The 15682-nt window shown below is 50.5% G+C and overlaps 1 protein-coding gene across 1 annotated transcript in view; it reads left to right on the forward strand.

Annotated features, from left to right (window-relative positions):
* LZTFL1 (leucine zipper transcription factor like 1) overlaps positions 1-15682 on the forward strand; it is a 392396-nt gene that overhangs the window by 79232 nt on the left and 297482 nt on the right. The window contains exon 3 of the mRNA XM_078688161.1: positions 14248-14442. Coding sequence (XP_078544287.1) covers positions 14248-14442 — 195 coding nt within the window. The remainder of the gene's footprint in view (positions 1-14247; positions 14443-15682) is intronic.

The raw sequence follows: 15682 nt of genomic DNA on the forward strand, positions 1-15682 counted from the left end.
ACTCATCCACTCATGAATCCATCCATTGACCCTATCACTCATCCATCTATCAGTTCACTCCTTCACACATCTATTCATCCTTTTGTCCATCTACCCTCCCTTTCACTCACTCATCCATCCTTACATCCACCCTTTCACTCATACGTACATTCATTCACCCTTGCACTTATCAATCCATCAATCCATCCATCATTTCACTCATCCACCCACCCACCCATCATCATCCACCCAACCATCCACCCACCCACCCACTCATCCATCCTTTCACCCACCCACCCACCATCCAATCCACTCATCCATCCTTTCACCCACCCACCCACTCATCCATCCTTTCACCCACCCACTCATCATCCATCCATCCATCCATCCTTTCACCCACTCTCCATCCATCCATCCTTTCACCCACCCACTCATCATCCATCCATCCATCCATCCTTCCCCTCATCATCCATCCATCCTTCCCCTCATCATCCATCCATCCTTCCCCTCATCATCCATCCATCCTTCTACCCACCCACTCATCATCCATCCTTCCTTTCACCCACCCACTCTCCGTCCATCCTTTCACCCACCCACTCATCATCCATCCATCCTTCCCCTCATCATCCATCCATCCATCCTTCTACCCACCCACCCACTCATCATCCATCCATCCATCCTTCCCCTCATCATCCATCCATCCTTCCCCTCATCATCCATCCATCCATCCTTTCACCCACCCCCTCATCATCCATCCATCCATCCATCCTTCCCCTCATCATCCATCCTTTAACCCACCCCCTATTCATCCATCCTTCCCCTCATCATCCATCCATCCTCCCCCTCTCATCCATCCATCCATCCTTCCCCTCATCATCCATCCATCCTTTCACCCACCCATCCATCCATCCTTTCACCCACCCATCCATCCTTCCCCGCCATCCATCCCCTCATCCATCCATCCTTCCCCTCATCCATCCATCCTTCCTTCCACTCATCCATCCATCCATCCTTCCCCTCATCCATCCATCCTTTCCCTCATCCATCCATCCTTCCCCTCATCCATCCATCCGTCCCCTCATCCATCCATCCTTCCTTTCATCTATCCATCCATCCTTCCCCTCCATCCATCCCCTCATCCATCCATCCATCCCCTCATCCATCCATCCTTTCACCCACCCCCTCATCATCCATCATCCCCTCATCGTCCATCCATCCTTCCCCTCATCATCCCTCCTTTCACCCACCCCCTCATCATCCATCCTTCCCCTCATCATCCATCCATCCTCCCCCTCTCATCCATCCATCCCCTCATCCATCCATCCATCCCCTCATCCATCCATCCTTCCCCTCATCATCCATCCTTTCACCCACCCATCCATCCTTCCCCTCCATCCATCCCCTCATCCATCCAGCCTTCCCCTCATCCATCCTTCCTTCCACTCATCCATCCTTCCACTCATCCATCCATCCTTCCCCTCATCCATCCATCCTTCCCCTCATCCATCCATCCTTCCCCTTATCCATCCATCCTTCCCCTTATCCATCCTTCCCCTCATCCATCCTTCCCCTTATCCATCCTTCCCCTCATCCATCCTTCCCCTCATCCATCCTTCCCCTCATCCATCCTTCCCCTCATCCATCCTTCCCCTCATCCATCCATCCTTCCCCTCCATCCATCCCCTCATCGATCCATCCTTCCCCTCATCCATCCATCCATCCTTCCCCTCCATCCCCTCCATCCCCTCCATCCATCCCCTCATCCATCCATCCTTCCCCTCATCCATCCATCCATCCCCTCATCCATCCATCCTTCCCCTCATCCATCCTTCCTTTCATCCATCCTTCCCCTCACCCATCCATCCATCCTTCCCCTCATCCATCCTTCCCCTCCATCCATCCTTCCCCTCTTCCATCCTCCCCCTCCATCCATCCCCTCATCCATCCATCCTTCCCCTCATCCATCCTTCCCCTTCATCCATCCCCTCATCCATCCTTCGCCTCCATCCATCCATCCTTCCCCTCATCCATCCATCCTTCCTTTCATCCATCATCCATCCTTCCCCTCACCCATCCATCCATCCCCTCACCCATCCTTCCCCTCCATCCATCCTTCCCTCTCATCCATCCTTCCCTCTCATCCATCCTTCCCCTCATCCATCCTTCCCCTCCATCCATCCTTCCCCTCCATCCATCTTTCCCCTCATCCATCCTTCCCCTCCATCCATCCCCTCATCCATCCTTCCCCTCATCCATCCTTCCCCTCATCCATCCATCATTCCCCTCCATCCATCCGCTCATCCATCCATCCCCTCCATCCATCCCCTCATCCATCCATCCTTCCCCTCATCCATCCTTCCTTCCACTCATCCATCCATCCCCTCATCCATCCTTCCTTCCACTCATCCATCCATCCCCTCATCCATCTATCCTTCCCCCTCATCCATCCATCCCCTCATCCACCCATCCTTCCTTTCATCCATCATCCATCCTTCCCCTCACCCATCCATCCATCCATCCTTCCCCTCCATCCATCCATCCCTTCATCCATCCATCCCCTCATCCATCCTTCCCCTCCATCCATCCTTCCCCTCCATCCATCCCCTCATCCATCCCCTCATCCATCCATCTTTCCCCTCTATCCCCTTATCCATCCCCTCATACATCCATCCTTCCCCTCATCCCTCCTTCCCCTCCATCCATCCTTCCCCTCATCCATCCTTCCCCTCCATCCCCTCATCCATCCATCCCCTCATACATCCATCCTTCCCCTCATCCATCATTCCCCTCCATCCATCCCCTCCATCCATCCCCTCATCCATCCTTCCCCTCCATCCATCCCCTCATCCATCCATCCTTCCCCTCATCCATCCTTCCCCTCATCCATCCCCTCATACATCCATCCCCTCCTCCCTCCCCTCATACATCCATCCCCTCCTCCCTCCTTCCCCTCCATCCTTCCCCTCCATCCCCTCAATCCATCCCCTCATCCATCCCCTCCATCCATCCTTCCCCTCCATCCATCCATCCTTCCCCTCATCCATCCCCTCATCCATCCTTCCCCTCCATCCATCCTTCCCCTCCATCCATCCTTCCCCTCCATCCATCCTTCCCCTCCATCCATCCCCTCATCCATCCTTCCCCTCCATCCCCTCATCCATCCCCTCATCCATCTATCCTTCCCCCTCATCCATCCATCCTTCCCCTCATCCACCCATCCTTCCTTTCATCCATCCTTCCCCTCACCCATCCATCCATCCCCTCCATCCATCCCCTCATCCATCCCCTCATCCATCCATCCTTCCCCTCATCCATCATTCCCCTCCATCCATCCTTCCCCTCATCCATCCTTCCCCTCCATCCCCTCATCCATCCATCCTTCCCCTCATCCATCCTTCCCCTCCATCCATCCCCTCCATCCATCCCCTCCATCCATCCCCTCCATCCCCTCATACATCCCCTCCTCCCTCCTTCCCCTCCATCCTTCCCCTCAATCCATCCCCTCATCCATCCCCTCATCCATCCCCTCTATCCATCCTTCCCCTCCATCCCCTCATCCATCCCCTCATCCATCCTTCCCCTCCATCCATCCTTCCCCTCCATCCATCCCCCCCTCCATCCCCTCATCCATCCTTCCCCTCCATCCCCTCATACATCCATCCCCTCATCCCTCCTTCCCCTCATCCCTCCTTCCCCTCAATCCATCCCTTTATCCATCCCCTCATCCATCCCCTCATCCATCCCCTCCATCCTTCCCCTCATCCATCCTTCCCCTCATCCATCCTTCCCCTCCATCCATCCTTCCCTTCACCCATCCATCTTTCCCATCCATTTATCCTTCCCCTCATGTAAATGTAAATGTAAATGTAGTTGAGCTTATATAGCGCACAGCTACCCGCAGTGGGTTTCCCGGCGCTTGCTTAGGGAACCCTTCCTGGTATTCCCCTGTGAGATAGCAGGGTATCCACAAGGTGAAAGTCAGGCATCCCGCCGCGAGGGGCCGTTGTGGAGATTAAGCAAGCTATTGCCCAGAGTCGCAGAGTGTGAACCCGTGAGTCGAGGAGGCACCGGGGCGAGAATTATCGAGTCCGTGGAATTTTTAGCCCAAGACCCGCCGAGGCGGGGACTTGAACCCTGGTCCAGGACCGATCTCAGCTTCCGGGTCTGCTGCCTCTAACCCCTGAGCCACACTTCTCCACGATCCATCCATCCTTCCCCTCCATCCATCCCCTCATCCATCCATCCTTCCACTCATCCATCCATCCTTCCCCTCATCCATCCTTCCCCTCCATCCATCCTTCCCCTCCATCCATCCTTCCCCTCATCCATCCTTCCCCTCCATCCATCCTTCCCCTCCATCCATCCCCTCATCCATCCTTCCCCTCATCCATCCATCCTTCCCCTCCATCCATCCGCTCATCCATCCATCCCCTCCATCCATCCCCTCATCCATCCATCCTTCCCCTCCATCCTTCCCCTCATCCATCCTTCCACTCATCCATCCATCCCCTCATCCATCCATCCTTCCTTCCACTCATCCATCCCCTCATCCATCCTTCCCCTCCATCCATCCCCTCATCCATCCTTCCCGTCATCCATCCATCCTTCCCCTCCATCCATCCGCTCATCCATCCATCCCCTCCATCCATCCCCTCATCCATCCATCCTTCCCCTCCATCCTTCCCCTCATCCATCCTTCCTTCCATTCATCCATCCACCTCCTCATCCATCCACCCATCCTTCCTTTCATCCATCATCCATCCTTCCCCTCACCCATCCATCCTTCCCCTCCATCCATCCCTTCATCCATCCTTCCCCTCATCCATCCTTCCCCTCCATCCATCCTTCCCCTCATCCATCCCCTCATCCATCCATCCTTCCCCTCCATCCCCTTATCCATCCCCTCATACATCCATCCTTCCCCTCATCCCTCCTTCCCCTCCATCCATCCTTCCCCTCATCCATCCTTCCCCTCCATCCCCTCATCCATCCCCTCATACATCCATCCTTCCCCTCATCCATCATTCCCCTCCATCCATCCCCTCCATCCATCCCCTCATCCATCCATCCCCTCATCCATCCATCCCCTCATCCATCCATCCCCTCATCCATCCTTCCCCTCATCCATCCTTCCCCTCATCCATCCTTCCCCTCATCCATCCCCTCATCCATCCCCTCATACATCCATCCCCTCCTCCCTCCCCTCATACATCCATCCCCTCCTCCCTCCCCTCATACATCCATCCCCTCCTCCCTCCTTCCCCTCCATCCTTCCCCTCAATCCATCCCCTCATCCATCCCCTCATCCATCCCCTCATCCATCCCCTCATCCATCCCCTCCATCCATCCTTCCCCTCCATCCCCTCATCCATCCATCCCCTCATCCATCCTTCCCCTCCATCCATCCTTCCCCTCCATCCATCCCCTCATCCATCCCCTCCATCCCCTCATCCATCCCCTCATCCATCTATCCTTCCCCCTCATCCATCCATCCATCCTTCCCCTCATCCACCCATCCTTCCTTTCATCCATCATCCATCCTTCCCCTCACCCATCCATCCATCCCCTCCATCCCCTCATCCATCCCCTCATCCATCCATCCCCTCATCCATCATTCCCCTCCATCCATCCCCTCCATCCATCCTTCCCCTCATCCATCCTTCCCCTCCATCCCCTCATCCATCCATCCTTCCCCTCATCCATCCTTCCCCTCATCCATCCCCTCCATCCCCTCATACATCCCCTCCTCCCTCCTTCCCCTCCATCCTTCCCCTCAATCCATCCCCTCATCCATCCCCTCATCCATCCCCTCCATCCATCCTTCCCTTCATCCCCTCATCCATCCTTCCCCTCCATCCCCCCTCCATCCCCTCATCCATCCTTCCCCTCCATCCCCTCATCCCTCCATCCCCTCATCCCTCCTTCCCCTCATCCCTCCTTCCCCTCAATCCATCCCTTTATCCATCCCCTCATCCATCCCCTCATCCATCCCCTCATCCATCCCCTCATCCATCCCCTCATCCATCCTTCCCCTCATCCATCCTTCCCCTCATCCATCCTTCCCCTCATCCATCCTTCCCCTCCATCCATCCTTCCCCTCCATCCATCCTTCCCTTCACCCATCCATCTTTCCCATCCATTTATCCTTCCCCTCATGTAAATGTAAATGTAAATGTAGTTGAGCTTATATAGCGCACAGCTACCCGCAGTGGGTTTCCCGGCACTTGCTTAGGGAACCCTTCCTGGTATTCCCCTGTGAGATAGCAGGGTATCCACAAGGTGAAAGTCAGGCATCCCGCCGCGAGGGGCCGTTGTGGAGATTAAGCAAGCTATTGCCCAGAGTCGCAGAGTGTGAACCCGTGAGTCGAGGAGGCACCCGGGCGAGAATTATCGAGTCCGTGGAATTTTTAGCCCAAGACCCGCCGAGGCGGGGACTTGAACCCTGGTCCAGGACCGATCTCAGCTTCCGGGTCTGCTGCCTCTAACCCCTGAGCGACACTTCTCCACGATCCATCCATCCTTCCCCTCCATCCATCCCCTCATCCATCCATCCTTCCACTCATCCATCCATCTTTCCCCGCATCCATCATCCAGCTACCCTTCCACCCATACATCCAGCTATTTACATTTTATCTCATCCATCCTTCCCCTCACTCATCAATCCATCCTCTCTCATTATCCATGTATTCAATCTTTCATTCATCCATTCACCCTTTAACTAATTCATCCAGCCATCCAACCATCCCTTCACTTACTTACTCGCCCACCTTTCCATATTAATATGAGCTGAGCCCTTTGAGAAGAGGCCCAGCAAGAACTTCACCCTCGCTGCCAGGAGCCATTCCAGGACTGGGACAGAAGCCAACCAGGGCGGAGACATGATCCACTACAAGGGGGGACAGGGAGCCATCACAGGCGGGGGGGGGGGTACAGGATCCACCACAGTGGGGGACAGGAGCCATCACGGGGGGGGGGCAGGACCCATCACAGGCGGGGGGAGGGGGGAGAGGAGCCCTCACAGGAGGGGGAACAGGATCCACCAGGGTGGACACAGGCGTGGGCATGCCGTATTCTAGTATCATCTTGGGCTCCTCGCCCCCTCCTGCACAAGACAACGAGAAGACAGGCTCTCTGTCCAAATGCCATCTTTTTATTTTTATTTTTTAAAATTTCTAGAGCGCGCAAATACCTTCTGGTGTCTCGCGCTGATGTGTACAGATTGCAGGGGTTGTGAGAAGATGTTACTGGTTAAAAAGCCATGTCTTAAGATGTTTTCGAAAGGAAAACAGCGAGGTATGTTCCTTGATCTGGGAAGGAATCTGGTTCCACAGTTTGGATGCAGCCACTACAAACCGTCTGTCTCCCCAAGTTGCCTTTTTTGTTGGGGGAATTTGGAGCTGTTGGGCTGTGGATGAACGCAGGGTTCGACTGGGTTTGTAAATTTTAAAGGCACTTTTGAAGAAGTCGGGAACATTATTATTCAAGGCTTTGTAAGTAATACACATGGCCTTGAACTTTATCCTGCTTCTTATGGGTAGCCAGTGAAGCTCTCTAATCATAGGAGAGATAGAGGCGTATTTTGGTATCCCCAAGAGGACCCTTGCAGCAGCATTTTGAACAAGCTGTAGCTTATTCACCACTTGTTCTTGTGCATTAAGCAGGAGGCCATTGCAGTAGTCCACCTTGGATAATACCAAGGAGGACATTAAAGTTTTACCAGCAGTGGGAGGAAGAAACGGGAGCAGTTTCTTCATCATTCTCAAGGTGAAAAAGGAGGCAGAGACCACGGCGTTAGCGTGACCAAGGAACGTGAGCTTACTGTCGAAGAGCACGCCCAAGATTTTCACCTTGGCAACTGGCAGTGGAGGCATACCCAGTTCCGAAGGCCACCAGACCGGAGACCAAGATGGAGTTAGTTCGCCAAAAACCAATACTTCCGTCGTGTCGGAATTTAGCTTTAAGCAATTCTGGTTCATCCATGTACTGATAGCCTTCATGCCTGCCTGAAAGTTGGCTGCCACAGCTTCTCCGTTTTTATGTATCTCCAGGATCAGCTGTGTGTCATCGGCATACGATGTAAGCCCTATGCCGAATGACTTTATTACCCTCGCCAAGTCCGACACATAGATGTTGAAAAGTGTCGGACTTAGCGAGGAGCCTTGGGGGACACCGCAAGGAAGAGAGAAGTCGGGGGAACTGAAGTTTCCCATCTTCACGGACTGTATCCTGTTGGCCAGGAAGGATGCAAGCGTTGCTCTGGCCCTGCCCTGGATGCCAAGGGCAGCGACACGGTCGATCAGAATAGAATGATCGACCGTGTCGAAGGCGGCGGATAAATCCAGTAGTATTAAGATAGCAGTGCCACCCCTGTCCATGATAATCCTAACCTCCTCAGCCGCTTTAATCAGGGCCATCTCCGTCCCATGGCCCTTCCGGAACCCGAACTGCGTGTTGTCCAGCAGGTCATTCTGGTCAATAAAGGTTGACAGCTGTTGGTTCATCACCTTTTCAATAATTTTTGAAGGGTAGGGGAGAGAGGCAATTGGACGGTAATTTTTGGGCTCTAAGGGATTTAGTGCGGGTTTTTTCAAGAGGGGTGTTACAGTTGACTTTTTCCAAATTACGGGAAATACACCTGTCTGAAATATGGCTTTACAGATGTTGGTGAGTACTGGGGCTATTAGGTCAGGGACTGTTTTAATGATGCGTGGGGGGCAGGGGTCCAGAGGGGATCCTGACTTAACAGTATTTATGAGCTCCGTCATGGATACCGGTGGTATGAAAGCCTCTAGGATTAGTTTTGATGAGCAAAGGGGAGTCTCCAGAGGGACTATATTTGTAGTCGATGTTGTGGTAAATTTATTGAAAGTGTCAATGACCTTGGCCTGAAAGAAGTCTGCCACCTTGTTGCAGAATGATTGAGATGGTGCGACAGAGGGTGGGGCAGGAGGATTGGCTAGGTCTTTTACCACCTGATACAGCTGTTTGTTTGAATTAAGAGCGTTTGCTATTTGTGTGCTGTAGAAGGCGCATTTCTCCGCAGTGATCATCTTTCTATAACTAGTCAACGCGTTCTTATATATCTCTTTGTCGAGGTCTGCATAGTTCCTACGCCAGCGCCGCTCCAAGTTTCTGCAGCGTTGCCTCTCGAGCCGTAATGACTCCGAGAACCAAGCCGCCGAAGGTTTGATGCGGTTAGGCTTCATTTTTTTTTGGGGGGCTAGGCGATCTAGTGCCTTAAGTAGCCAGCATTGATAGTTCAGAGCAGCTTCGTGAGGGTCGGACCTATCTTCGGGTATCGAGGATTCCAAGATGTTATGTAGGGTAGTAACATCAATATTTTTCCAGTCACGACATAAGATCGGCGGGCAGGTGCTAGTGGAGATGTTTTTGTGAGGTTTAACTAAGATCGTGAATTTGACAGCTAAGTGATCTGTCCAGGTAAGAGGAAGCACTGTGGGAATAGTAATGTGGGTATTGTTAGTAAATAAGGCATCTAAAGTGTGCCCTGCTTGGTGGGTGGCTGAGCTGACCTGCTGTTCTAAGCCAGCGGCCAAAAAGTCAGAAATTATCGTGTGCGAGTCCTTGTCTTTCTCATTCTCCAAGTGGAAGTTAAAATCTCCCAAAATAGTGTAATCTTGGTTGGCAGCTACTGGTTCTAGTAGCGGGTTAAGTGATTTTAGGAAGAGCGTGCGTGAAGTGGGTGGTCGGTAAAGGAGAACTCCTTTGAAAGTTTGTATGGGAGAGAGTAAAATAGTAAAGGCGAGGGCTTCTGCACAGTTGTAAGCAAGTGGTTCGGTTTTTATGGAGAGCTTAGTTCGATGTATGATAGCTAGCCCCCCCCCCCTCTTTTCCCTGACGATCTGTCTAGTCTTATTACTTGATAGCCAGCTGGAGTGGCGATGTTAAAGTCTGGGCCAGATGCAAGGTCTGCCCAGGTCTCAGTAATAAACATGATGTCAGTATTTTGGCTGGTTATCAAATCTGCAACGTCATTCCTATGTTTTATAAGAGATCGTGCATTTATCAGAATGCAATTTATGTAGGTAGCGCTATCATCTCCTAAGGGTGCAACCGAGGGGTGCTGGGAAATGGATGATGTAATTGTGAAATCGCAATTTGGGCAGACGGAATGTGAAAGGTTGTACAATGAACAAAAGTCAAAGTGGGAGCAATCCCTGTTCTGCGTTCTGTTTCCTATGGTCAGGAGCTGAGACCTGGAGTAATTGAATACCTTAGATGTATGGTGGGCAGAGGGGGGGGCACACAGCGCGGACCCAGCGCGGACTGGCGCAGACTGGCACCCCTTTGGCGCGGCTTCGGCGCGGAGACGGCGCTCCTGCTGCGCTCTACCGCTGCGCTTCCGGCCGGCCATTTTAAATCCTGAGCCCCGCCCCCAGCTGAGACACTAGCTCCCTTGTGATTGGAGAGCCTGCGCTGAGGCGCGATGGAGCTGACCCTGCCCTCCACGCAAACGGCACAGAGCCACGATGGAACGGGGCTAAGGGTGGGCACAATAATACAACACAAGGTGAGTTTGAGCGAGTGGTTTTAAAAGAGTACAATTATTAAATCAATTGCATGGGTGACAGAACGTTTTTAAAAAAAGCTAATACAACTATTAAATCAATTGCATGGGTGACAGAACGTTTTTTAAAAAGCTAATGCATTCTAGCGTTTTTACAATGGCCAATCACATACAGAGGAGGATCCCCTCGCAATCTGTAGTAGCACAACAGACCAGACAGAGAGCTGCCACCACCCTGCTAGTTAGTCCCCCACTGTGATGTACAGTACTTAGGAGATACCCTAAGAGAACTGGTTTAACTGATTGTCCTTTATACTTTGTTAATCAGTGTGGGTGCGATTGTGCCATTTCTTAATTTTATTACATTATAGACGGCATGTTTGAAGAACCGAGGTTTGCTTACAATTTAGTGACAGTAATTAAGCTCAGTGACGAGAGAGAACCACGTGCTGCCTCGGTGTAATCTGGCTGAGTCTAGGATGTTTGGGGCCCTGGGTAGAAATGGAATGTGTGAGCCCCCCTCTAAATAGCAGAGACGCATTCAGGGCTGTTTGCATCTGAATAGATGCCCCCTGCTCCGGAAGCTGCAGCCCCTCCCTCTCAGTCACCTTCAAGCACCTCTTAACAGCTCATCGAGGGCTGGAGGTGTGAGGGCTGCCATCCCGCTGTGCCTCTCCAATGCTGCTGGGTATCTGAGCTTTAGTGCATCATTGGAGTCAAAGAGGGAGGTGGGTGGAACCTGTGCCCACTTAAAATTACGGACAAATGGCGTCCGTTAAAGAATCCTTCACGGACAACGGACAGACGGCCAAAATTACGGACTGTCCGTGAAATTTACGGACGGTTGGTCACCCTATTGGATGAGAGGTAGGGGTCAGATATCTCCTGATCTGGGCACCGGAGCAAGGCAGTAAGGTGGCCTGGACGAAGCCCCGGCCACTTCATACCTCTAGGCTCATGCAGGTGTAGAAAATCCTATTAGGGCCCCAGCAGCGGTGAAGCGCCACACATGTACATGCCAGGGCGCCCCCTCACCAAGTTACAGCAGGCCAGGGGGGAGCGGGAGAGGCAGCAAGGGATCCCAGCGATGGCTTTCCAAGAAGGCCCCAGGCTGTGACGGCGCCTGGGAGCCTGGCGGGACGTGTTGGCTATCGCACTCTTCCCCCAGTGGCTGCACCTTAACTCTCTAAATCCCACGCCAATGTAGTTCTACTGGGATCGCGCTGCCATGCCGCCCCACCTTCCACCTCGCCTCTGGGTCGTCGGCGCTGCTCCATGATTCAGGGCCGCCTCTGCGACGTGGCTACTCTCGGGATCCAGGAAATATGCAGCACGGATTGAGGGCCTTCGCGAGCCGCGCTCTCTGCAGTGGAAGACCTGTGGGAAGCACACAGCGAGGCACGGGGTGTCTGCCTGAGCAGGGTTCCAGCAAACACCCGCGCCCTGCAATTAGCCCCTCAGTTGGGCCGGTTACTCCCCCCGGACCGAAGGCCTCTACAACGCTCACTGGCAAGATGGCAGGCGGGACCGTCTCGCTAGGCCCTCCACTCCACCGCGAGTCGAACGTTCCAGCGGGGCCCCTGGTGAGGTTAGAAAGGCACCGGTGGGGGGGGGGTTCAATCGAACCCCTTGAGTCGCCAGGGTCACTAAATGCGGGTGGCCGGCCCCAGGAGGATGGAGCCAATGCAGCACACGCCCTACTCCATCAAGGTTTTGGCCACGCCCCCCTCAGTGTATTTTTTAAACACTCCAAAGAATAAAACAAATGTGCTTCGTTTTGGGGTGGGCCTAGGGACTGAGAAATGGCAGTGCATCAGGGAATTCTAATTTAACTAAGTACTGGCATGGCTGTGATGATAGTTTGGGGCAGTAGAAAGGGCAAAACAGGTGAGCTGGCGGGAAAGGAGTGTGGAGATCAGCCTCTTTTTGGGCAGGAGGGAAAGGGAGGGTCTGTAAGCGGGTGAATTTCGAAGGAACCTGAAATGTGGGGCCTATTTGAGATGAGGAAAGGGCATTGTGACAAGGACATGGTGGGCATGCATGAAGGCTACAGTAAGCAAGCAGATTTAGAAAGATACATGGTGATGACCACTGAGTGGGAAGGAAGGAGCGGGTGAGCGGGGTTGTTATGGGTATGGCAGCTGGAATTAGAAAGAGTGAAGGAATGAAAACTTATCTGCAGGACAACATAGGATATCAGAATTGTAAAATAAAGTTTGCACTGTGAAGTCTCTTACCTCTTGTGGGTCATCCTAGGGAGGTATAGTAGAGATCATTAATGCTGGAGTGAGAATGGGACAGGGTCATTGTTAATTTTTGAAGCATTACGTGTTTTAAACTTTGCACTGCACCGTTCCAGGCAGCATCGAAGAATTCAGCATTACATTTGTCTACTGAATAGAGTTATTCATGAAGGCTATTTTCAGTCATAGTTTAATCCAAAACTATGATCAGCCTGTGAATGTTCAGTGTTGTAGACCTTCGAAGTACTCAGTACTAATCCCCTCTCACCAGAGATAGTATTGTGTGATGGTGAATGTTGCTGTAGTTCCAAAAATAAAATGTATAAAAATGTAGATGCTAAAAAGTCTCAATAATACATTGTTTACCATTACAAGTCAAAACAATTTGAGTGTGCCACGTAAGTAAATATTGGTGAAAATTGCACAAAAGCTGAATTCATTACAAATACTTGTAGAAGTACATTGATGATGTACTCTCACAGCTGCTCCAAGTTCCTTTCTTGTACCCTAGGGTAAAGAGGGCACTGTTGTGGGGTTATGTGCCTTAATCGCAGCACATCACTGCTTCATAGAGGCTAGTGCTGCCATCAGAGATGGCTCGCAGCAGCTTTAGAGTGATAAAACTGAAGGCTGGAGCAATTGAATGCACACACCGAAAAGGGACCTGCCATTTTCTCTGTTTGTTGTACTGCATCGTAGTAGAACCTGCCACTGTAAGCATAAGACTTTTTTTTATTAAGCAGTTTATCTTATATGGCAAATTTCAACAGGCCATAAATGCCCTTTATTTTTGTAATTTGTTATCTAAAGCATTGTAAGCTTGTTTCAGACATGGTACATTTGCCCTGACTGCTGGTTAAGGTGGGAGTTCCATATAAGGTTCTTATTCTGACTTCCAACAGTATTTGGGCCACTGTATCCTAGACTTCACCTCTGTCAGCTGATGCCCTACTTTAGGTCTTTGTAGTCCGTGACCCTATGTCCTCCAAGAGACACAAAGATGCAAGCGTTTTTAATCGGTTCCTAGCTGTCTACGGATGGCCTCCAGAATGCACTCCCAGCAGAGCTATTGATGATGGGTGAGGCTAAGGGATTTCATAAAGACTCAACTTTTTCTGGAGTAGTTCCTTAAATGCGGGCCGTCCAAGTCTTTGTCCCATTCCCTGAAGACAGGTGTGGGATTAATATCCATTTCAAGGCGTCCCCTCGCCACCCACAAGCTGCTTTAGGAAGCAAGCGTCAGGATGTCCAAAAAGGCTTAACATAGGCAAAATGTAAATCCTCACTGCCAGTTTGTTTATGAATACCATATCATCTGTAACACTGAGTACATCTAGTGAATCTCAGTGAACATAAGTGACATTTTGGATAAAGTTTTAATCCTAAACTCAATGATGTTTGCTAATTCAAGCCAGAGTGTACTTTTCCTCAGTCCCATTTCCTTTATGCAAAGGTGTTCTAAAGTACGATTTCATTGCACCCTGTCTCTTCTCTCAGGCTTGTGGACGAGACTTTCACCGTTGACGAAGTAACTGAGATGTTGAATGGTTTACAAGTTGTGGTGCATGGTGAAGTGGAAACAGAACTCATTAATACCACACATACCAACGTCCTTCTGCTACGTCAGCTCTTTTTCCAAGCTGAGAAATGGCACCTGAAGTTACAGACCGATATCTCTGAGCTAGAAAACCGGTAAGTTAGTGTTTTCTAAGAAAGGTTTTATGTTCCATAATTTTACTTGTTAAACAGTGTTCATGTTATTGAATTCAGGAAGTCTTGGGTGGCATCTGTCCTGACACCCTGCCATTGCATTAAAGCGCACTTTGAAGGAATGTCATCATTCACAAACGTTTTAAGTAAGTGCAAAGATTGTTGGATTTGCTATTGTAAATTTAAAGTCAAAATCGACCTATCACTCTTCCAACTTTCCTTTCATAATTCACATTCCCCTATAAAATGTTCCATCATGGTACCACATTGTCAGAAAGCCTTTTCCCCCCGGGGGACTGCTCTAGCTATTTTCAGGATTGAGGATTGTGCCCATAGGCAATATTTGTTGAGCCTCCACTTGGAGATCAATCCATGACTTGGTAAAGCACAACTGTCCGAACTCTTACTTGATTGTTTATGAATGCCTTTCAACTGCCACTGAACTATATTCTAGTTTCATCCTGACTGCCTTCAAATGAGACACCAGTTTTAGTTTTGTGTGAGATTGTGCTGGCTGCCAACCCGCCCATTTCCTTTCAATTTTCCTTTTTAGGGATTTTTAGAAAAAGATGTTCACAAATGTAACTGGATCAGACACCTGGGTGAAAACAATCAGTGTTTAGAATTTCCATGACAATATATATAACAGAGAAGCAAGAGTACAAGACAGTAACTTGTTATCTCCTCCTTTTTCTGTTAAACAATAACGCTCTAAGTTATTTTCTTTTTACCTTTTTCTTTTATGCCTTGTTTCTCGTCATGTGCAGCTCTACCTTGACCACAGTGGCTTCTTTCCTTCAGTTGTCAATTCATTAAAGTAAAATAGTTATTTGTGTCTGGTCCTTTCTATTAATTGTATCACTGTTATTGTCTCCTATCCTAACATTTCTCGCACTACTCTTCTGACGTGTTTCAGCTCACAAATCACACTCCAGAGGTAGAGAAATGACACAACTGTGACAAGAACATATATATTCATAAACTCTTTCGGGGAGGCATTCAGTGACACAATGATGGTTTCTTGATTAACTAAGGACCACATAAACATTGGCCAAAACTAACGCCCCAGGCAAATTATTTTAGAAAGTATGTTTTAGTGACAAAAGTGAGTATGTAAGCAAGCAAAAACTTCGTTTTAGGTTACCGAATAACAGCCTACAAATAAAATTAAAACATTTCTCAGCTATGCGTATCTTTAATATCAAATACATAAATAAAATGC

This window comes from Lissotriton helveticus, chromosome 4_1 (assembly GCF_964261635.1).
Source record: "Lissotriton helveticus chromosome 4_1, aLisHel1.1, whole genome shotgun sequence".
In the NCBI taxonomy this organism is placed as follows: Eukaryota; Metazoa; Chordata; class Amphibia; order Caudata; family Salamandridae; genus Lissotriton; species Lissotriton helveticus.